The sequence below is a fragment of the Pleurodeles waltl genome, chromosome 12 (genome assembly GCF_031143425.1).
Source record: "Pleurodeles waltl isolate 20211129_DDA chromosome 12, aPleWal1.hap1.20221129, whole genome shotgun sequence".
NCBI lineage: Eukaryota > Metazoa > Chordata > Amphibia > Caudata > Salamandridae > Pleurodeles > Pleurodeles waltl.
In genome coordinates, this window is record NC_090451.1 from 65,575,151 (window position 1) to 65,599,830 (window position 24,680).

The following is a 24,680-nucleotide window of genomic DNA, read 5'->3' on the forward strand; positions in this document are numbered from 1 at the left end:
CTTATTTAAACATTGCAATTAAGTTCTGCTATTGTTCTAAAAATGCAATCAAGTACATGATGTCAAGCATACTATTCTGGTCAGATAGGCCGTACTAATGTGTGAAAGTATCCACAGTGTGATTATTAGAAGTGAGGGTGGGGGTTTTGAAGAGTATTTGGAGTCTCTTCTCTTCTGACACATACTCCCTGCTTGGATATAAATGTCAAAACATTAGTGATGGTCCATTAGAGATCGGATTACTGCAGTTCGTGTTTTTCAGCTGAAAACAAAGCCCGGTTATCAGCATGATGCTTCTTTTGGCCAGAGGCTGGCACCCACCCGGGGGAATCAGTTGATCCCCCGGTTGGGGACCTCCCCCAGTTTGAAGACCCCTGCCCCAAGTGGAAAAGTTGTGGACATAACCATTTTCCTGACATGAGCCACTGCAGGCATTCTTTTTGACCTTGGTGAGTAAGAAGGCAGAAATACCCTTTAGCTGAGTGGTTGGCTGCCTAACACATCAAACTAACCTCCTTGCTGATTGGCTGCTTGACCTTGTCTCAGTTCCCCTGGACTGAATACCCACTGATCCTCTGTGGTCTGTACCTTGAGGAGCTGATGCTGAAGTCCTTTCTGGACCATAAACAGTGTATCCTGGATATCAGTGTCTCCACATTCACCCCTTGCTGGACTCAAGCTAGGAAGACCTTCTGCCTGGGCCCTGAACTCAAGTGTCTGCTTAGCTCAAGCCAAGTGGTTGTACACCGACCAAAAGCAAACCCAGCATGAAGACAGCACCAGCGTCCACAACCAACGTGCCAGCACCCGAGGCTGCAGAGCTGCACTGGAGACAACAGGGGCAATGGTGCTGTGGTGACTCACCTGCCGCTCACCCACGCAAGCCCTGCCTGCATGACCAGCGTGCCAACAAGACAAGATAAGGTGTCACCAGCAGCCAACAGTAAAGGGTGCCGGTTGCAGGTGAGAGCTGGAAATAAGGCAGTATGAGCAAATATGTATGTTTGCCTGAGGTGCTCACTTTCCTTACACTGTTTCTGCCTACCTCTTGCTTAAAAATGCACAAACACTTTGCCATCTCACCCAAACATGATAGTCCAATGGCGTCTTACCTGCTCGTTTTCTCTACAAACCAGCAAGCCCCAGAACCTCAGAGAGCTGCTGACATCTCAGCCTCCTCCCCTCCTTCCTGTAGCTGTTTAGGTTTCAAGGAAGGTTGACGTCTGGTGCTCATGGTCTGGTAGATGCCAAATCTGGCGTGGCAAAGTGCCACTTGTCTGTGCAAGACTGTCCGCGAGCAACGGTCTGGTATTCTAAGACTCGCAGAGCCAGCGCCATCTTGTCTCGAGCTCTTCTTGTCTTTTATGTTAATTGCATGATTATAGTCAGAAGAGGAGGCAGGGGTGGCTTATTGTTTGCGTCCCAGCGCCTAGAGGCACTGACTCTAAAGCACAGCAACATCAACAGAAGACCGTGACAGACAAATGTTTATGCAAACCAGTACACACCGATGCGGACAGGTCCATAGGGCTGGAAATACTCAACTAGGGTCACTACCACCCTCCAGGTCACTACGGACACTTGTTCCAGTCCTTGGCTTTTGTAAGGTAGCCTGATGTATTCTGGGAGTTGTAGTCTTCTTTGCTTCCATTGAACTAATCAGACTAACACAGCTGAAATCAATTATTTTAAGGTGAAAAGTTCAGGCCTGGAGGGGGTTCCACAAAGGCCAGGAGAGAGATGGTCCCCATGTTCTCTAACTGGCTTCTGACTGATTCCAGGACAGCAGTAGGAGGAACTGACATCAATTAGTACTCACTGGCACTAGCAACCACAACCCTAGGCCATTTCCTACCCCCAGTCTAAGGGCCATGAATGTAGTAGCAGGAACAGAAAGTAAACAGGACTGTTAGACTGGGGTTTACTTTTAGTTGTCTTTTAAGTTTACAACTTTCACTTGCCGGTTAGAACCAAAAAGGAGGTGGTTCAGGAGATAAGTGGACACGACTGTGTCACTGGGGAGGTCAACGGATGTGTGAAGTCATTTACGCTGCGCCTGATATTCTGGTGAATCGTTGTCCATCTTCAGAGAAAGCAGGTTTTCAGATAGTTTCCTGATTATCCTGTATGCCTGGCTGCTTCCAAGCTCACACTACAGATGCCAGGGGCTAATTCCAACACTTAGCCAGATTAGAGTAAAAAAAAGAAAAAATTGGGATGTGTTGTCTGAAAATAATAGTACAGAGTTCATTTTTTTAATAAGATGGGCATTTACAATGGCAACAAAGCCATGTTTTTAGTGTGTTATTTTATAATCATTTTGAGGAACACCCAGCTGGTATTTAAAGTAGTGAATGCTGTCACAAGAAATCTCAAAACCCCAACTGAAGTCATCAAATGAAGCAAAATGTCAGAATGCCTGTTGTTGGTGATTGTTATCAATGCAGGTCTGGGTGGAGAGTTGTTTATTTTCAGTACACTGGATTGCCCCTGCAAATCAGATGTTTCTACACAACAAGGGAACCTGAGAGTTATCAGGGACCTTGGGTAAATACTGTTGTACAAAAGACACATGAATGGAACAATGCTACCAACCAAATGGTTATTTATTCCAAACAATAATCAAGAACATGTCACTTTATGAAAGCATGTATAATGGTGCACGGTTTGGGTAAATAAAAAATGTGCTTGGTGCTCTCTCATCGGTGATACACACTTAACAATAGTGATCAAAAGTGAGAATCCAAAAATAAGAATTGCATGGCAGCTCTTGGCTAATAATCTAGATAGATAAGGCCACTCGCTGTTCTCTTCGGCGTCAGGCTGCTGTTTCCACCACGCTGCACCTGATTTCCTTGAATTCGCTCCCATCTGGGACAGCTTTTCATGGAGAAGCTCAGGCTACACACCAGGCACTGGAACACTGACTCCCTTGGCTTGGGGTTGCCTCCGCGTGGCTCCCGGCATCCTCCTCGCGGAGTTTTGGATCATTATCCACAGGTGTCACGCACGAGGGCCTGGTAATCATTGCGTCACCCTCGAGCCTTCTGCGCGGTCCATTTCTACTCCCGACTCTCGGGCTCGGTTATGCATAGAGTCCTGATGGCCATCCCGTGATCGCCTTAGGGGTCGAAACGTCGACTGAAATCACAGACCCCTATCTACATTGCTTTTTTAGCCAAGAAAGGGCTGTGCTATTCTTGTTTTCACGCACTCGCTTTTGATCACAATGTCTCGTGTGAAATCGATGAGAGCACCGAGCACGTTTTTCACTCACACCCACTGAGCCATTGTACATGCTTTCATAAAGTAACATTGTCTTGATTTATTGTTTGGAATAAATAACCCTTTGGTTGGCAGCACTGTTGCATCCGTATGTCTACTGGACGGTGTCTTGTATGGCAGTTCTCACCATTTCAATAAGATCCTAAGTTCATCTGGCTGCAGGGAAAGGCTGTGGACCTGAGGCGAGTGGTACTTGGGAAACACACAGCGGTGTCCAGCCTCATCCTGGCAGCTTTTGATTTCCAAGGTCATATAATGCCTCACGAGACAACTCCAGCTGATACAGCGCATTTCTAGTCCTTTGTTGTGAAGTGACCTGAAAAAAACGCATGTGTCCAGAACCCATGCACATGTCCTTTACTTTCCAGACCCCATTCAACGTGCCTTCCCCCATCCCTTGAGAGAATAAAATACAAAGCTTTCAACCAAAAACTGCTTTATTTGGCATGAACAACTCACATACAGACAAATAAAAATAAGTGTGGAAAGTCCATAGTCATTCATACAGTTTGAGCACGTTGAATAAAACAGGGGAGGTGGGGAGGTGTCATGGTGGACCCTTTGCAAACAAGAGCAGGGGGCTGGGCCACAGGTGTGGGCGTGGACAGAGAAACGCAGGCTGGTCAGAAACACCATGCACGCGCCTCACGCCTCTACTTACTGGGTGCTAGTGCCTCACCCTTCAGCACGTGCTCAAGGAAGTCTCTAAGATGGCCAGATCCGTGCCAGGTTTTGAGGGCAATCCCTGCCTTTGTACATGAGTTCCACTTGCTTCCATTCTGCACATACATCTTATGTGGTCATCCAAAACATCTGGCATGGCTGCGGTCAACTGGACCTACTCTGCACACCTCTGCTTTACATGTGTCTCGCACAAGGCAATCACTACTTTTCTGTTAAAACATTCAGTTTTGGCCTGAAGCCCTCAAACCGCACTCCTGTCCACACTGGCATAATGATATTTCTGAATATGCCTCAACCAAGAGCGCTATTTGGGGAGAGTCAGGGGTAACACCTGTCGCCCCAACCTGGCAGCTAACAAACCCTTTGGCTGCTTGGCAACCCCAGTGTTTTAATCAGTCTGAACACCTATCTCGTAGAGCTAAAACCTACCTTTAGTTACTTCTCCCAGCTTATTTGTGCCACTTATCAATCACTCCTGTAACGTGCTGCAGACTCGAGTTTTGATTAAGAACTTTTTAAAACACAGAACAGCCCACTCTTGAAGTCAGTGGTGACGTGATGTCACTTCCTGTGATATCATCACTGTAAGGTTCCAAGAGCACGTAGACTCAATTCCTCTACACCAGTAACGATGTTTGGAGCACAGGAAATGAAGGCAGGGAACTGCGCAGCCCCATGTGGCATCAGAACTAAGAAACCCACGCCACCCGTTATGTACCTGTTAATTAAGCACCTTCCTGGCATGCAGGAACCAACTGCACTACTTGATAAAAGAAAACTTATTTTTATAAATCTTAAAGCTATTCCATCCAGATGGTGATGGTGAGGAAGCCTTTGCCCCTCCCCTGCAGAATGTATACAGCTGCAGAGAATGGGTTACAACACAGGGGTGGGGCTCAGAGGGGATGGACACACGAGCCCACTGCCCCTGCTATCTCATTGTAATTGGATATAATAATGGGGTTACGCTTTTTCCTATCACAGGTTTGTGCATTACAAAATAACAACAACAATGCTACATTAAGGCTGTTCTGACAGTTGTCTTATTGCAGTTTAATAAGCGGCCACAAGAGGGCAGCAGATTATAACAAATTGACTTAAAATTGGACTTGTTGCTAGGTGTTGTATTATCTGGCACTGTGAATATCCTTGCAGCTGAGCAGATAAATATTCTAACATATTTAAAGGGATCTGACAGACTAGAAAGAAATGTTGATGATCTGCATTTTACCTTATGATGACCCGTATGGTCAAGTTTTTACTTGGTTTAGATCATGGTACCCTTTTTTTGTTTTTAATGAGTTTGCTCCACGTAAGTTTGCCATTCTAAATATGTTTTCCTGATGATATCACAGGTGTAGCCTCAGCTCCTCCTCTGGTCCATATGCTGTTAATATCAACATTTATGCAGTGACTAGAAGAGTCTACGACTGCAATGTCTTTAGATAAACCAGACACATGAAAAAGCCAACCTAAAAAGCGTATAAAGAGGCGAGAACATTGAAACACAGTCTTTTCTAGGGACAGTTGAACTTGGCAAACATGGCATCAGTGTTTGCCCCGTTGCCTGTCTGCTTTAAATCAAGTGCGCAGCTTCTGTCTGCAACACTTACCAAAAGGGCAGTGCTGCCACCTGGAGACATAACTGGGTATTGTGTGTGCGCGCGCCAAGACACCTTCTGCTACATAGGGTTGCTGATGGCCAGTCACTCCCGAGCCCTCTCAGTAGGATATGTTCATGTTGTTGCTCTTGTACTGCTTAAGTGCCAAGATGTGGGTCCTGTGCTCACTGTGCCACACAAATCAAGGGGCGCCCCACCAACGAGGGCCAAATGGGCTGGCGTTCTCCCGTGACTGCTTGTTTTACTGGTCAGATGGGACCTGGCCTAGCAGTTCGAGCTGGACGGTTCCTAATCGAGCAGAACCAGGACAGATGCTGTTCTGGAGTGGCACGGGGGCAGACACAATGGAATGCGGCCTAGAGAGATTACTTTGAGCCTTCCCCCTGAGCAGGGTTTTGTTTTCTCTCTTTGTCCCTGCTTTCCTATCTTCCATTCCTCCTTCGATCTCCCTTTTCTTCCTTTCTCTCTCTTGCTGTGGTTAAAAGTCTGATGATGACGAACTATTCCCGGTCCCCAAGATGAGTACAGAGCGCTCCACTCGCATCCACCTTCACAGATGGAGCGCTGCATCCCTGGGGCACCTGAGCTGCGAGGCTGCCAGTCCAGACTGAGCTGCCTGTCTCACCTAGGGAAGTCCTGTCAGTGTGCATCGTTTCTGCCTTCCTGCACAGGCCCTCTCTGCACGGAACGGCCTGCGTAGTGCTGAACTGGCCGCTAGGGGGCGGGCTGGGGCTGATGTACACAACTAGACCACAGCTGAGGATTCAACACGTTTCATTCATCGAACACCAGACATTCCCTTATAGCGCGTGCTTCCATGGGGGGTGTAGGCTTTGGCTTCCTCTGCGGGCTGCCTGGGGCACCCTTTTATTAGGCGATAACATTTAACGCCGATCTATACATTCGAAAGTATGTGGGTGACGGCTCCCGAAATTACACGCCACCTTAAACACAATGATTTATCCAAATCTCATTGCCGAGTCAGCCTGTACCCTCCACAAAATGCCAACCTTGGCCACTGGCTCAGGGGATTGCTTTCCCTATCTCCTCTCTCATCAAATAGGTGTTTCATTTTTCATACTTTGACAAAATGCTGAAAAACACTATCTTTTGGGCTTTCTCTGAGGATTTTCTTCGCTCTTAAATATTCTCTAAACACACAACATTTCACTCTTTTACAGGATCCCCTCTCAAAGGTAAATGTGTGGGCACTCAAGCGTCTGTGGGCGGAGCATCTGGCACCAGGTAGCAGTCACGCTCACCTGTTAGCTTTGTGCCATGGAAGGCTGCCTGCCCACTTTACATATTAGCAAGGGAGTGCCCCAGCTGTTACAGGAAGCTAGGCCTGCACCCTCTGGACTTCGACTGCCGGTGGGGCAGGGCTCACAGGTCACACACAGAGCTGCAGCAAACATGTCCTCTCACAGTCTTACACACGGCAGGAAAATATGTCCCCTGAAGTCACAGTTCGTCTGAGGACTCCAGTGCCAGCTTGCTGGGGTCCTTCCAGGTCACAGTGGCCATCGTGCGGCCAGCGATGGGGTCATCGTGGCTGAGCCCTTCCTGGTCAGGGTGTCCTTTGGTACCCAGGACTGCCTGAGTCAGGTTGACGTGAGTCTGTCCTGCCTCGTCTTCATCGGACAGCGGGTGGCTGGAGAAGTACTTGCGAACCCCCTCTAGACGACTATGCCAGGTTTCTCCAGCATATTCTGTCCACTGCTGCAGCTGTGCTTCCTTCTGGACGTCATCGGTTTCCACTTCCGGGGCATGGAAGATGCGGGAGGCGGTGTCGTCATTGAGAGACCTGGAGAATACTGCAGCAGAAGAGAAAAGGCAGTTCAATGTATAGAGCCATCTTTAGATGCACATATGTGTTCATTCAGAATCTAGAAAGCCCAGCCCAGGCCACACTGGCTAGGTTAGCTCTAGTGCAAACTCCACACTATGCCCTGAAGAGCTCCTCACTCAGCAGGGGTCCCGCCTGGTCAGCATTATATCGACAAGGCCACTATTTATATCATATGACCAAAAGAAAAAAATGGAAGAATTAAGGAAAAAGTATTTTGTTTCTTTGAAATAAAAACATGAATCAGTAAGCAGAATTCACTCGAGTATTTTGGAGCTGTCCAAAGTATTTCCAAAAGATTATTATAGCAAACAGAGGAGGGAGTGTCATGTTTAAGAATAACAGAGGACATTGTTTCACAAATACTTATTTACGTACCTGCTACTAGGCCCTCAAAGGAAACTGCAAAATATGAAGAAATGACAGGCTAATACTCTTCTCTAAGAAAAATGGCAACCAGTGCTTAATTTGTTTAAGTAAGTGTAGGTCCCCCCAATTATGGAGGCAGGCCTTTCATTCCCTCCTTTGTAACCAGCTGCTGCTGCACCACTAGCTGCACCATAACCACAGAAGATAGATGCCAGCCTGTCACCTCAGCATGCACACTGTCGAGAGTGAAGAAAAAAGTCCTTCTTTTATTTTCACTTTCATTTGTGGAAGCAGAGGTAGGGCTGCCAACACCCTTAATGATGAATTACCAATGTATTGACAATCTTTCTTCTGTTTCCATGCCCCTAGTGGAAATAAAAGACAGACTGATGCTCTGCTGTCTCTTGTTGCTCTGTGGACCAGGACCGAGACGGTGCACAAAGTGCCATAGAGCTCCGGTCCTCTAAAATAAGTGCTGGTGGCATCCACCAGCACAAACTGAATACAGGTGGCCACCTGACCTCAGACCAACCCTTCCTCTGACTCCCATTCAATGCACAACAGCAAAGGTATGAGGCAGATGCTTTATGCCCTCTTCAAACGCCATTCCTGTCAACCTTTTGAATAAAATGTGGGTAAAGTTGACTATTTAAGAGAGTAATCCCATTAGGTGAATGAGCATGAAATAGGTGTGGCGCCCACCAAATGTGGGTGAGTTGGCAGATATGAGACACCTTTTTCCATATATTATCATAGATGAGGGTTTCTTAAACCCAAGTCAGCCCGAAGGCTGTGACTGGCCATCTGGCAAGGGCATATTAAATCATTAAAAGGGATGCCCAGCTTAATAAAAGATAACATTTGAGTGTCTTGTGGCAATGACACTGCTGAATATGTTTTCTAATTAAACAGGGGCACTTTAATGAAAAGATGCACTAAGTGTTTTCTGAAGTAACCCTTCCTTGGCATAATATTTACAATGAATGTTACGCACAGTGGATGGGTGGCACTGTTTCTCCTGGCAACCCATTCAGAGAACGCCCATGAACAGAGGACTGCTGAACAATTGTATCTACCTTAAAATAAATCGATCAGTCAGTGGCCAGTGACATACTTTATCCTACAGAACAATCAAAGACTTGACACTAAGGACCAATCAAACAAACACTTACTGAAATAAGACAGTTATCTCTGCAGCCAATAGGTCGAGATATGAATGACACAAACGGCTGGCCAATAGGAGACTTAGCACCAGAAGCTGACCAATGGGAAACTTGGAACACAGACCGAAAACAACAGACTGTTTTCAAGAGGAAGCAAATAAATACTTGACACCAAACACAAGAGATTTGTCTCTGGAGAGTATTCATTCTTATACATACGTCTGTTGACCCCCCAGTGAGTTCTAATGTGCCAACAAGAACAGGCCTACCTCTCACTGGCAGAAAGTCGCCGTCGCCGGCAGATTTACTCTTAGCAAAAGGGCTGATAGTCGGAAATATGATCAAACCGAAGGAGAGAAGCAAAACCTAAAAAACAAAAAAAAAACAATCGTATGGTAAACAGAAGATTTCATACACTGGGACACTGGAAGAGCAGCTGAGAGTGACAGCCCGAGCACATGGAGGACCTGAGTGAGAAGTGAAACAAGAAAACACTGAACGAGAGAAGGTGAAACAGAGAAAGTGATGGAACTGGAGGATGAGAAAGAGAGAACAGAGAGGGAGGAAGCGGGAGTGAGACAGAGAGAGAGAGGTGGAGACAGTCAAAGAGGGAGATAAAGGGACGGAGAGGGTTAAGAGAAGGATATAGAGAGGAGAGGAGGTAAGAAATAAATATAACTAGATGGAAGAAGAGAATGAGAGAGAATGTGTATGACTGAGAGGAAGAGAGAGAAAGAGGAACAGAGGAAATAGAGAAAAAGAGAGTGAGAGACTGTGAGAACAAGGTAGAGAAGGTGCAAGAGCTGGAGAGGGGGATATACAGAAGACAGAAAGAGGCAAGGAGATATATACATATATATAAAATGGTCCTATCTGCAGGGTCAGCCCCAAACCTTTTGCCTTTACCCCCCACCTTTTGCTAGCTTTGTTTTTGTTGGCCTTAGGACTCTTTACTTTACCACTGCTAACCAGTTCTAAAGTGTTCTGCTCTCTCCTTAAAAAAAAAACATGGTGGAATTAATGTATACCCAATTGGCACATTTAATTGACTTGTAAGTCCCTAGTAGAGTGGTACCACCTGTACCAAGGGCCTGTAAATTACATGCTACGGATTGTGCTACCCACTTAATTGGTTCTTCTAAACATGTTTCAAGCCTGCCATTGTAGCCTCTGTGTGCAGTTTTAAGCTTCCATTTTGACCTGGCTAAATAAATCTTTTGCAACGCCCATACCTTTCTTTCTAATACATATAAGTCATCCCTAAGGCAGGCCATGAACAGCCCAGAGGGCAGAGTGCAGTGTGTTTAAAAAGTAGGACATGTACTTTTAAGGTTAACGTCCTGGTAGTGAAAAATGCCTACATTCGTTTTTCACTACTGAAAGGCCTACCTTTCCCATAGGATAACATTGGAGTTACCTTATTACATTTAATAAGCTGTAACCTCCAATTGGGAGCAGGAAGACAGTTTGAGTTTGGCGTCTAAAGAATTGTAATTATAAGCCCTCTTTAATGGTGAAGTAGGGTTTTTAATCACAATTCTGAAAATGGCACTTTTAGAAAGATGGCATTTTCTTGTCCCAACTACTTGGGGTCTGCTGACAGTATCCTGGGTCACATGACTAGGTGTAGTTGACAGTTGGTCTTTGTATATTTCTCCCATACAGTGAGCCAAAGGGATTCAAGGTGCTGCCATGATCAGTCACTCTGAGTCAATGTGGGGGAGGAGGTATCGCCTACCACCCTTGCATATCACAAATGCCCTGCCTGAGCACTCTTACAAAGGGGTTTGATACTAGTCTGTTGTGACCACAAACAATCAGGGCCAGGGCAGGGAGGCAGGAAAATTCAAACACCCCTAGGTGGGTGGAATCCTCTGGAAATTAACCCCACTTCAAAGTGGGCCCCAGATATAAACATTGTACCTCAGACACCAACTCTTCAGTATACTCAGGACCTGTGGACTCTGCTAGGAAGAAGGACTGCTGTGCTGCTGAAAGGATTGCCACTCTGCTCGACTGCCTCTGTGAAGGACTGCTGCCATGCTGTGCTGACCTGCTGCCCTCCTGTCCTCTTGTCTGAGTGAAAAGGACTGGACCTGCATCTCTTAACCCAGGACCGCAGAGGGACTCTAAGGGCTGGTTGGCTGGCCTTCTGATCAGAAGACATAACAGACTTCCCACAACCTTAAACCTAGCACCTGGATTCTGCCATCTCTGAGTCCTAGTTGCCAAGTGGTGACACTCCAGTCCTGGACCTTTGGAAGTGGGCATGAAAGAGCTCTGCCAGCCCATCTGTGAACCCAGCAGAACTGATGCAGCTGCTGTACTGCGCGGCACAACCCAGATTAGAACCAATACATCACCTCTGCTGCGTGGACTTTCCAGAAGCAAGGACTTCGCATTGCCCTTGCAGCCCCATTGGAACCGCTGCTGTGTGGCGCATCCCCAACGCAGGCTCTTGCATCACAAGCCTCTTGGCAACGGCTTCCTCAACAACAATGCAGGACCTTGCATCACAGCCTTGCAGCTCCTCGGAACCAATGCTGCGCAATGCATCTCCAACCAAGAACTTGCATCACCTCATCTGTGCGATGCATCCTCAATGCGGGATTCTGCAACTCTTTGCAACCAGGATTTAAGGTACTCTCATTCAGTGGACCTAACTGGGTCCTTGTAGTCGGCCTGTGCTGCACTGTGTTCAGACTGAACTTGTGACTTTGACCCGGTCTAGCATAACCAAATATCTACAGTTAGTCCTTTGTGCTCTTTGGCAATATTTTCACTTTAGTATTTAAAAATTGCATATCTCTGCTTCTACTGACTGGATTTGTGTCATTTTGGTTTAAATTTATTTATTAAAGTTAGCTCTGTTTTTCTACATTGGTGTGGGATTTTTCATGTGTAGGGGTTTCACTTTATTACTGTTTGAAGTGCTGCATAAATACTTCACACATTGGCTCTAAGTTAAGCCTGACTGCTCTGTGCCAAGCCACCAGAGGGTTGAGCACAGGTTAATTTGGGGTTTCCTTGTGACTTCACCCTGACATGGATTGCGGTTGCTGCTTTAGTAGGGGTTCACCCCCTTAAACCAGTAATCCAATTTCTCACTATATATATTTTTGCATGTGTGTGTGTGTGTGTGTGTATAAATAGTGATAGAGATAAATATAGCATTTCCAACAAATTAGACATTATGGGAGAAATAAAGAGAGACAGAGAAAACAGAATAAGGGAGATGGAAAAATATGTTAAGGAGAACAATGCTTTTAGAAGAATTCAGATGTGACCCAGAAGGTGGGCAGAAGCATAGCAGTGAAAGGTGTGGCAAGACAGCCAGAGAGACAGCAGAAGGTGGGCAGAAGCAGAAGCAGACAGAGACCACAGAAGGTGGTAGAAGCAGAGTGAATGGGCAGAAGCAAACCGAGGCAGTGAAAGTTGGGTAGATGCAGGCAGACACAACAGAAGGTAGGCAGAGTTTGGACACTCACCGCAACGCATGTGCTAGTCTGGGCCACTTTGTTAGCGGAATAGCCAATGAGGGCCTGAAGCTTCCTCAGCTGCTCCATCAAAGACCTGCAAGGGGATCCCACAAGTGTGACAAACCAGAGGCTTTCAATCCCACAGGACTCCTCCCATCACCCACCTTCAATAACAAAGCTGGGCACTTGTACCTTTAGCTGGCTCAGCATCCCCTTCCACTCGACACAACTGCGAATTTTAGTTCCAGCTTGATTCTTTCCACCTACCCTATGCCCATAATGTCAACCAAGTATGACTCTTCCGGATCCTAACTTGCCCAAGAACTTGATATCACATTCATATACCAGGGCATTTATACCCAACGTGATACTGCCCTCCCCATCCACAATCCACATCACAAACCAGTTATATGCTAAGGAGCTTTAATCCCAACCTAACACCCTGTTCCCAAGTAAGGGCCTAACAAACCCCACCACCTTACTGGTGTCAACCACAAGAGCCCAATGAATGGGTGCCAAGGGGACCAGGTCATGCACCTGTAGTAAAGGAGCATACCGAGGAAGCACCTGTGACATAGCATACCATAAAGATTAACTTTACATCTCATACTTTATAATGTAACATTCATAAAAAGTAGGCATGCAAGATTTAAGCTTCACCTGTTTGCTTTTTTGCAAAGTTTACAAACACTGTACTTTGTGAAGGTTGTGAGGTTTTGTCAACTTTTGAAAAACCAAAGGGAAGACGAAAATTCCCCCACAAAATAGAAGTTTTATTTTAATGTAAAAGATATTGAAGAAACCTCACAACATTCATCTAGTCGGAGGCGAAGAACCTTTGTGACTTCGCACACCCTTCTCGACACACAATGCTGCAGCCGCCAATGGTCATTCAGAGAGGAAGACCCCGGGCTGTGGTATCTACACCCCAGCCCTTTGTCTCACATCTTTGCTTCCCCTCATACAACCGTAAGCCAGGGGTCTTACGTGTTCTGCTTCTCCAAATGCAACACCTTTCTGTGCAGCTCCTGGTTCTGCGACGTGCAGGCTGACATCCTGAAGAAGGACGAAAGAGGATCAATGGGCCGCCACAACAGCACATCTTTAACAGTGGCTTATATTTCTGCTAATGAGCCGTATAAGAAAAGGTGGCGGGGACAGCACGGTTAGTCTACAAAACATTCACAGCTAACAGAAGACAAGTATTATTACAAATTTTATGTGCAAAAAGGCACAGACAGCAGATAGGAGACTACTGCTACCACAAGAGACAGGGTTGGCTTTTGCACCTGGTTCTCACTGGTCCTCTTGGCAATGGAGCACAGTTAGCAGAAGCAGTCTCTGGGACTACCTTTGCAACATGGCATCCCCCTTGCTTCAGTGCTGTGCCTGTGCAAATTCCTCAATTCATATTTGCACAGGCAAAACCCTGGGACAGAAAGTAACCTGAGCCAGTCCTGTGCACTACCGGCGCCCAGTTCCAAACTGACTACGGCGCCTAGAGTCAGGCTCACACTTTAGGTTGCATGCAGAAACAGCGAATAATGACTCAGCTCCTAAATAAATACGCATTTTATTAAAAGGGAACGTTTATAGAACTATTTTATTTTCTATGAATTAATTTATAATACATTCAAACCATAAACAAGACCACTAGGCATTGAAACCCTGGTGCTTGTGAGAGTATTTATTGCTGGCTAAAATTCACCAGCTTCTGGAAATCTCATAGTTGCTCAGTGAGGCCATTCTACTATTTGGCCACCATCCAGAAAAATGAATTACTGGCAGCACAAGACAGTGTTTTTTTAGTACCACCAACAGATGTTTTCAACTGGAAAATAGAGATCTTGGGACATATTTGCTTTAAAGTGTAGGTTGGGCTTTAGTTTCAGGGGGCACATGTGACATGGAGAGTTTAGAACAGGTAGGGGAACAACATGAGCATATTCACAGAATGTGTAAAATAGATTTCTGGGAGCGAAGAAGCCTTACAGTATGCAGGAAAGATGGTATTACTTGAGCAGACATAATCTTAAGAAAGTACAGTGGAGATAGAAGAACTACAAAGAGCATATTTATATTGGATAAATTAGAACAGTTGGGACAGCTAGGAACATATAGGAAGAAAGTACATCTGGACAACTGAACATAAAAGTACATTCGGAAACACATTTGCAAGCAAAATGTAGGACAGATAGGAGTAATGCCTAGGAACACATTCAAAAGAACCTTTAGTCAGACAAATTTATTAAATTGAGCATAATTAAAAAAAGTTTAGAACATGTAGGAGAACCCCTTGAAACATACATTGTAAAGGGAGCCAGGAAAAAATAGATGCACTACAAGGGAAATATGCACAAGTGTGACTCAGGGACACATTAAGGTGTAAGTGACATAGAGTGCATTCGCGGAAGCCTTCGTTAGTTGAAAGAACAGCTGCCCTGTGATCTTCTGTTCTTCATGCTGGTTTGCGTTAAACACTAGTTGAACTTCAGGCTTCCCGACGTGTTGTATTTTAGTTTTGTTTGAATTTATTTTTATTGTTCTTCAGGCAGACAACCCACCCTTCACTGGGCACAGCAGAGTTTCACATCAATAACACATATAAATAAGCAGTTTCCACCAATTAAGAATATAAAGTAACTTTTAACAATGAACTAACTTTAAACCATTAAACAGTGCATTTTTTTCACAGCCCTGATTACATCATCCGGGCAGTGCAAGGAGCCATTCCCGACAAACACACCTGTGGGGATGCCTCAAGGACAAGCGCTGTCACCCCCCTTAGTCGCTCCGTCACCAGCTCCCTATAATGGTGTACGGACAGGCAATCCCTTGCGAGATGCAAGAATGAGGCCTCAATGCCACACCTAGAACAAGTCACCGCTCTACCCACAAACATCCTGCTGAGTTTGATCCGTATTATATATGTGTGGTGTAGGTAGTGGAAGTGTGCCTGTTTAAGACTAGCGCTGTTGTATTTTATTTTTATCACAGTGTAGGACACAAAGGCATAGCTCGGGGGACATGGTGCACAAAAGTGCTGTGCAGTAGAGCATACTGAAAAGAAAGCACCGGGCAGATATGAGTACCAGTGTACAACATAGGAGACGGAAAGTGAAAGAAACTTAACGTTTTAAAAGTAGGACAAACTGCAAAGACAATGTAGCATAGACAGGTGTATGTAGTAAGGAAGTAAATGAGAAAATAAGTAGTTGGTTGCGCCCTTATGATTAGTACTAGTGGCTGTAGGGATAGTAGCATTAACAGGAGTACTATTACTAATATTTGTTATAGTAGTATTAGTAATAGAAGTGTAAGACCTTGTAAGAGGAGTTGCAACAGCAGCAGTATATGGAGTATTAGAAGCTGTGGTAGTGACATTAGTAATGGAAACCATGGATGTATTAGTACCAGTAGTACCAGTCGCAGCAGTAATGTGCTCCTGTTTATAGCAGTACTGGAGGTAGTATAGCAGCAGTAACAGTTGCAGTAGCAGGAGTACCAGTAATAGTAGCAGAAGGTGTTAGTAGTGGTATTAGTAATAACAGAGTATGAAATCAGTGTAGTGTAGTAGTATCAACAGCAGCAGTCAGAAAGGCAGCAAAGTAATTTTGCAGCAGCAGAAGTGGTAGTAGTACTGGTTACAGCACAAGCAGAACTGATAGAGCAGCAGCACCGGTACTAGCATTAGTAGTAGAAGCTGTGGATGTATTAGTACCATTAGCAGTAGTGATGTACTCATGTTATTTGTAGTAGTCGAGGTACTTTAGCGGCATCATTAGATACGTTTGCCATATTAGGAATACTAGTATTAGTAGCATAACCTGCTATAGTACCATTAGTAATAGTAGTGTAAGAGCTTCTAGTAGGAGTAACAGCAGCAGCAGAAGTGGAAGAAGTGGGAGTAGCAAAAGAAGTAGCAACAAACCAGCAAAGAAGTGGGACTGGCAGTAGCAGCAGAAGGAATAACAGCATTAGCAGTGGTAGTATTATTAGTAATGGGTGCGACGGATGATTTAGCCCCACTAGCAGTATTGGTAGTAGTAATGTTCTCGTGTTAACAGAAGTAGCGAGGTAGAAATGTCCATCAGAGACTGGAGCACTCTGTGGCCGGACTCTAAAGTAAACTAAGCATGCTTGGAGAAGAAAGGGTGTATCTTTGAAAGAAAACCACAGTACATGCCTATAGAGCAGCTACGTATCCCACAGGATGTCCAGAAGGGACAAAGTTTACACCTTAGGAAACAAACAAACATGATCCGTGAAAGGGCACGCGTCAGGGAACGACCTGGACAGATGTTAGACAGAGACCATCTCAGTAGATGGTCAGTCCAACTACTGGTCCTGCTGAGGGAACCTCTAAGAACTTACCGACTCTCCAAGCCATCAATATACTCCTTCTTCTTCTTGCGACTTTCCTGCGCTGACTGCTTATTCCGGATCTTTCTGCGGATCTTCTTCAGGATTCGCTCCTCGTACTGTTAAACGAAGAGCCCCATTTGAAAAGGGGACAAAGTGACAACTTGGAAAATCATGTTTTTGAAATTCATACTCATCATCCCTAATATGTGTTTCAGAACTCCATAAAATGAGCCTTTCGGACTCAAGAGCCAGGGTGGAATATGGATGAACTTTAGGTGCTTTGGTTTACGACAGCTAGAGTGCGTCAAAGCAATAGTCTTGGGGAGCCCAAAGAGAAGGACGGGTGTTGAAATCAATGGGCCTTGTGGTTGTTGTTTATTTACACATTTTGTTCCTCAACATTGTTATATGTCTGCAAGACAAAGTCTGGAAAAGCAACACTCAGAAGGTACCCAGATGAAAGACACGGACATGTGAGTGATCAGTATGTTGACAAGGGAGAAGGGAGAGCAACAGTGTCATCCTCAGAACAAGATGGTTTGTAACTCAATGGAAAGGCATGAGTGGCCAGTAAGACCTTCATCCACTGCCGGCTCTGTACTTTGGAAGGTAAATAAGGACAATACGATCTTCGCCCGTGGCCTGCTGTGTATTTTAGAAAGTGTGAGGGGGCAGTCTGACCTCCATCCTTGAGGTGCTTTGACTTTAGAAGGTATGAGTGTGCAGTAAGGCCTTCATACTTGGTCTGCATTGTACTCTGGAAGGTGTGAAGGGGCAATAAGACCTTTACCCCTGGGCTCCTTTGTACTTTGGAGTTATGAATGGGCAGTAAGGCCTTCATGTTGAGGCTGCTTTGTGACTTGGGAGAAATGGAGGGCAGTAAGACCTTCACCCTTACTCCTGCTTTCTAAGGTATATGAGACCAATAAGAACTTTATACTTGGGGCACTTTCTACTTGGGGGAGTTCAGGGGCAGTAAGATGTTTATCATTGACCCTCCTTGTATCTTGGCATCTCATGTGGCTATCTTACCTTGGTGAGGGGGAGCTGGGTTGGCAGCGAGACCCCCTCCTTGCTCAGCAGCTTCTTCTCATCTTCTGTCAGCACCAGCTCCTGGCAGTGCCCCAGACTCAGGTTCTGGACTGAGGATGCCTGCTGCTGCTGCTGGTAATTAAAAAACAAAAAGTGTGATGTTAACCTGGGTGCATGTATGTGGGAACATCCCATGGTATGTGCATCACAACCTGAGCAAATGATATCGCCCAGCCATAACATGATATCCAGAGTATCACGTAACACGATACCTTGAACGTACGTATGGAGGTAAGCACATATTTACTATTCTTACCTCCACATTTATCACTTTGATGATATGAATATCTTCAAGGAAAGAAGATGTAGAGTTAAGAATGATGAGTCTAAATTTGCTTGTTAGCTTCACAATATTCAGGATTTTAGCACATATATTTAAAACCCAATATTGTTGTAGAAAACCCATCCCAGGGCCCTCTCCAGACCCCCTCTGCAGATGTTTTCCCTCTTGGTCTATTATTTTTAATGGCCACTTTCTTCTGATGGAAATCTGTGTGCCAGCCACATGGGCTTCTCTGCAAATCATCACCAACCACAGCTGTGTCCCCCTAGTGTTGGAATTGACAAAAGGCTTTCTAAACCATATTTTATTTTCTTAACAGCGCAAATTGCTTAAAAATCACGTACTTTATTACAAATGACTTCACATACAATACATATTCTATATCAGCTATGCTTTTTTCATGTCCATTTAGCTCCCAATCCTGTTTTCAATATTTTAATATTTTCATCATGAATTTCTATTCACATTTTTGGACTTTTTATGAGTCCTGAAGTGAGTACTTTTGGAATGAGTCACCTTGAGACAAGCTGTTTTGAGGGGAATTATGTTTGGGTTGGGGTGAGTTACTATGGAGGTATTTAAATTAATAATTTGAGGCGAGTAGATGGGATGGCACTGCAATGGAAGACTTTGCAGGAAGCCGTCTTTGAGGGCATTTAAATCAGACCTTCTGAGGTGGGTATGTTGAGGAGCCTGAAGCGTGCTTTCGCGGTGCGACATTTAGAGGGGGTGGTAATCAATCGCATTGAAGTAGGTTACTTCAGGGTACTGGAATCAGCTGATTTGAGGTTGGTTGCCCTAAGGGCACTGAAACAAGCCCTTCAGAGATAAGTATTTTTGAGTTCCTCCTTTTAAAGAACAAATAAATGAGTGGATCTTGGACCTAACGAGTCGTTTTCAGATTAGTGGTCTTGCTGCAATAATTGTCACTTTAATGGGAAAAATTATATCTCAACCCCACGCCCATTAGCTGCCTTGGTATTTAACTCAAAGATGAGGGTCTATGGGTGAGGACTTCATAAGATAAAGGTTTCAATTCACAAAGAGATTTCTATTTCTGCACTCATAAAAGTACTATTAGTCACGAGTGCAGATTTACAATTCCCCCATATTCACACGGCTCACTGTGGACAGCTGCACAAGTATTAATACCTACTGACCCGTGTGCTTTCTTGTATTTGCTGCTATTTACCCAGTGACAGATGTACACTCTGTTGAAAGGCAGCCCAATGTGCAAAGGTGCATTTATAAAAAAAGTGCCCAATGGCCAGAAAATGAGTCCCTGTCCCTTAGACTCCCACCAAATGTGCCATAAGGGGCAGGGGCTCCTATTCCTAGTGTGGGAGGGGTAACACTCTGGCTGGTCCAGGATCAGACAGAAGTTTGTGAATGAGTTTTTTGGGTGTTCACAAACTGAAAGGCATACAACACCCTGATCCACCCACACCGCACCAATTACCTGGTGTGTACTACGTTGCTCTTCTAAACAACAGAGACTGAGAATTACGCAGTACTAAAGCCATTTACGTATCGTAGGTTGGCCTTTGTGGATAGCTGTTGGAGGTATTGGGGCAATTTGCAGTCATGAACTTATTTTTTGGCTGCAAATGGGTTTACGAATCGGGTCCAAAAAATGTACATCTAAGGTGGAAATGTGAAACATTGAAATTGTCTCCCACTTAACCATTTTTAGAACCAGATTTCGCCTGCCCATTCGTATCAGGGCCTCTTTACTTCAGAAAGAAGATTCAAGAAAGGACATTCTAAATCTGCCTCTGTTGGATATTAAAGTTTTGGGCCTTTCTAAGCAAGCCTAAATCTTTGCTTTTAACAATCCTGCCCGCCTAATGTCCTAATTTTCTGATATGTTTGTAATTATGAATTTTGTGTATTTTTTTAACACACCTGGTACATACCAAGTGATAAAAAACACATCCTCTATTAAATTTCGGCAGGTCGCTCCTGCCAGAATTGAAATGGCGAAACATGCCCAGTAATGACGGGACCTGAAGATTTTTATGCGGTAAGCAGTAAAACCTTCATGTTATGTCTCATTTCATGGGAAAAACTTGTTATAGGTGATAACTGTCACATCTGATGCATTCTGAACACCCTGGTGTTGGAATCTATTGATGCAATAATTACTCTATGACAAAACAGCCCACTCGTAATGCGGGCCAAGTTGTCCAAAAATTATTTCCTTGCCCATTGTATCCCAAAATCCTTGCCAAGCCTTTATACAAGCATCATCGCAAACAACTCCAACGCGTTTTGTACAAATGTCCCCAAACCAAGCAGGCCTTGTGTTGCAATGTACCCTCCAAGCCTATAAGTAGAGGGTTCAGAGGCTTCCTTTTGTGCTCAGCATTTGTCACTTTAATTTATGCACAAAAGTATTTCTTGACTCATACTGAAACTCTGGTGATCACTCTGACCGCATTCCCTTTCACTGATTTTTAGATCATCTGAGTAGAGGTGTATAGGGACACACATTGAGTAAATTACTCCTGGCCCCACTGCAGAAGAGGCAGCCCAGCCTGAGCTAGGCTTCGTCCCCTCGGAGTATGAACTCACTGTCCTGCAGGGGTTTACGCTGCACCCCACCCATGAGACCAAAGACAACTGACACGTGCCAGAAGAATCTCAGTTTACAGTTTACACTAAAATAAATCACTTCCAGCTTAGCCCTCTTGCCCCCCAACTAGTATGTTAAACTTGAGTGGTTGCAAATACTTAAATACTCTTAATGGCAATGATGTTTTTTTTAATATCTCTTGGTTTCTTCTTCCAAATCTCTCCTGAAGAGTGGGACAACCCCTTGCAATGCTGCTCAGAAGACCCTGAGAGGACAGCAAGAGACAGACACACAGGGGGATGCTCTAATGAGATTAGCACATTCTTGTTTTATCTCAGCAAAGACTTCATCTTGTACCAGTATGAGTCAATTAATGAGCATGGAGGAAGGTCTCTCTGGAACATCCAGTGGCATTACCATAAAGGTAAAGATCAAATCAATACCACAGACCAGGGCTTGTTCGAGATCTGAGTTATTCATGAATACAGTCAATATCTGACCACTGGAGGGTTTGGAGGTGGAAACTGAAGCAATCAATATCTTTGGATGAGCGGATCATTGTGTTCCAGTAGGAATATTGTTTAACAGACGTGTGTCAAAAGAGCTATGGATTGACTTGCGTCGTTGAGGGCTCGCTCTTTCAGGAGGCGGGAGGGTTAATTTACAATTCCTCTCTGCAGCATCCATGGTAGGTGGCAGCCAAAAGTTAGATCTTTAAGGGAGGATGCTTTGGGAAGAGCAAAGTGTAAAGTAGCAGCTTTCTTTGAGGACCTGCCACCCATGACAGAATTTGGAATTAAGCATGGATAAAAAGTGAATTGGCCTCACTTTTCACTTTTTTTTTATCATAAAGAATGATGTGGAGTGACAGCCTGACCTGTGATCCGACGCTTCTCTAATACCACGTGTCAGATTTTGACCATAACCATCTGTGGGAGACAGAGATGTACCTCCAAAGTACATAGTATGTGTATGAACAACAGTGCCCAGCCCAGGCTGGAAACGACACTCCCAGGAGCAGAGCGATACTCACCATCTCACAACTGCTGGAAAGAAGCAACGCTTTCACCGTCAAGGCGCACGACCCGGCCCCGTGGGCTGGGACAGGCAGCTCCTGAGGCTCCTTTTGGAAAAAGCTGGGAGTCCACATGGCTGAAAAGTAAAAGAAGGTACAGGCATGAAACGACTGTGTTCCGCTCCCAAAACATTGATATGTCATATACGATTCACAGCTTGGAAGGGGCGCCTACAACACGCTTATTCCGAATTGCAAATGGGTATCCATTCCCAGTCTCATGTTAGGAATCAGTAAAGGTTTACCCACTCCTACAGTGGGTGTAGTGCATAGTAAAACATATTTTGGGGTTGCAAATGTACATATTTCCAGGACCCCAGAATTTCTACCTCATTAGGCCTATAGTGCCCTGGTCTGAGCTCTTCCACGCCTTGGCACGAGTGAGTAGGGACGTCACTAGAAGGAGATGGACAGAAGAAGAGCTCTATTTAGGGCAGTCCAGTTCTAGATACTCAGAAAGAGTGGGATGTTGCAAGTCAGTGCAAGCTGATAATTACACATCCTCGCTGTATCAGAATCAGAAATGTGTACATACAAAAGGAAAAAGGCATCATACCAGAGAAACAGAAACTATAACACTGGGTTCGTCACAGGCTGAGCAACAAAAGAAGTTTGGTTTGCATGTGGTGTTTAGGGAAGGGTTGGATGACTTTGAATAAAAGACACAAAGTTTGACAAAGTTTAAAACCTTTGCACGTCACTAAGGAGGCAAAGTTTTATAAACTTCACGAAACTTCACCTGTAAGTGAAAGTCTTTTTGAGATTAGTTTGTCGAAAGAACCTGCCAGCCAAAAAATGTTTGCAAGAGAATGGTGCCATTAACAGTTGCTATTTCTGAGATTTCTCTCAAAGCAGAATAAACTTTTGCAAAATTGTCTTATCACAACTTAAACTGCACAACCATGCAAAGCTTGCATACTATTGATAACACTTTTCAAAGCTTGCCGAGCAAATGTTGTGCAACTTTACACACCCTACTCTACTTGCACAAGGGACACTCCTGCCTTGGACTATTTAGGGTCACCATGATCTGCTTTATCTGGGGCTTAGTATTAACTGGACACTCCGGGGTTGACTCCTCCCCACTCGTCCCTAGTCCCGCCTCCAGCTGCGTAACGTCAGTGTCCAGCTCTGAGTAGAGGCTCCACTCTTGCTCGGATATCACTCAAAAACACAGATCTTAATAAGTACACCATTCCATACAAATTTGGCAGCAGATGGAATAAATCAAGCCCACTGATTCCATGCTCTCTATGCTGTTCATTAAACTGAAAGTGGCACGCGGAGCTGTCCATCAATCCTTACAGGTAATGCGAAGTAACACTGTAGACACGATCAATTTTTTGCCTTTTGTTTTTATATACCGGCGAGTGTGACACAAAATCAATTTCCTCCATATTAATGTATGGCGAAAAGTGTCAATGGGTCATTTGCTAAACTTTAATGACCCAAACCAAGGTCATTAAATGCAAGGATCTTGGTAATCCTTTGACTCTTGAATCTTAATCATCGAATGGTACCTGCCACTTTGAACAACTTTATAATCACGTAGGGAAGAAGATGTCCTCAGCTTAATGTAGAACAAATGTAATCACTGTAACACTGTACCCACCCCTTGGCCTCCATCTTTGCCTTTGTTATTTCAGTATGTTCACTGCCCTTTGTCTGGCCTCAGCACTTTTAGGTCTGACGTCAGCTGAGACTTTTTGATTTTACCAAAATTATATGTATAATGCACTTAATGGGCCATTCAGCAAACCCTCTTCACCAATTGGTTTGTTGATGTGTCATTCACGTTTCTTCCGCCCACTATGCCTACTGCATGGGGTAATGGGTTAGCTGCACATTCAGCCATAGACTGACCTCACTGTGAGTGACAACATTCTTCCCCTTCACAAGGAACACTTCCGCATATAAAATAGTTCCTTTCAGTGCCAGGGACTCCTGTGCCAAAGTGTGCCTTTCGAGACAAAACAATGTTTTTGGATTTAGCCATTGTAAGATTTTTTTTATATTGGCAACGGCCTGGCAGCTCCCCCAACAGCAGTGCTTAATTTATGCTTGTTATTCCCGGTGCGGGACACCAGCACTTATTTTTGAGGGCCGGCACCTATTTTTCTATTTCAAGCATTTACTGCGAGCAAAATGGAAAGACGGAGGAAGAGAAAAACGAAAAAGCGACACCAGGGGAGAAAGCAGAAAACTGCCAAGAGTGAGATGAAGGGGCTCAGGATGGCTTCAGGATTACGCTGCCTCAGTATTCAGTGCTTGCACATTTAATTGCAGCAGCCGCGTGTTTCAGAGGAGGGCTTTGGGCACCAGAACGTTTTTATTTACAAATTAAGCACTACCCAACAGTTACAATTAGCAAAAACCACGACAAAACAAGCATTGACAAAGCCATAGGGCTGTAGGCCAACCCCAGATCTACTGACTTTGCCAATGCTTGTGATTTGTGTTATACTGAGTTGCACACTTCCACTCCTGGTGGTAGGCAGTTCCATGCAACTACCGAACTTTAGATTTGATTTTCCCCAAAATAAGAGAGGTAAATAAAATATGAGCCTGCACAGCATAGTCTAACTTGTCCAGACTTCAGAATGAGGCAGGAGTGGTTGTCATTCACTGATGCTAATGATCAGTCTTCTGGTCTCCCATCGGCCTAAGCACTGGATAGCAGAAGCTTGTATCCAGTTTGAGAGCTTTGCTGCCACCTACAGGGCAGCGTGGGTTCTACAGGGAGGGGAGGGGAAGGCTTTAAAGTGAGTAAGAGATAAGAAGAGACAGACATGAAAACGGTGAAAAGAGTAAATACAATCGATGGAAAGTAATGTGCAGCGGT

The 24,680-nt window shown here is 44.7% G+C and overlaps 1 protein-coding gene across 1 annotated transcript in view; it reads right to left on the reverse strand.

The window, feature by feature from the left end:
• Positions 1 to 3,704: 3,704 nt before the first annotated feature.
• Positions 3,705 to 24,680, reverse strand: part of CREB3L3 (cAMP responsive element binding protein 3 like 3) — a 31,534-nt gene continuing 10,558 nt past the window's right edge. Inside the window, exons 4-10 of the mRNA XM_069217518.1 lie at positions 21,797 to 21,915; positions 17,846 to 17,977; positions 16,823 to 16,929; positions 13,436 to 13,504; positions 12,458 to 12,542; positions 9,239 to 9,335; positions 3,705 to 7,405 (exon numbers count right to left, since the gene is read on the reverse strand). Of these exons, the coding sequence (XP_069073619.1) occupies positions 7,053 to 7,405; positions 9,239 to 9,335; positions 12,458 to 12,542; positions 13,436 to 13,504; positions 16,823 to 16,929; positions 17,846 to 17,977; positions 21,797 to 21,915 (962 nt within the window). The 3' untranslated portion in view covers positions 3,705 to 7,052. The remainder of the gene's footprint in view (positions 7,406 to 9,238; positions 9,336 to 12,457; positions 12,543 to 13,435; positions 13,505 to 16,822; positions 16,930 to 17,845; positions 17,978 to 21,796; positions 21,916 to 24,680) is intronic.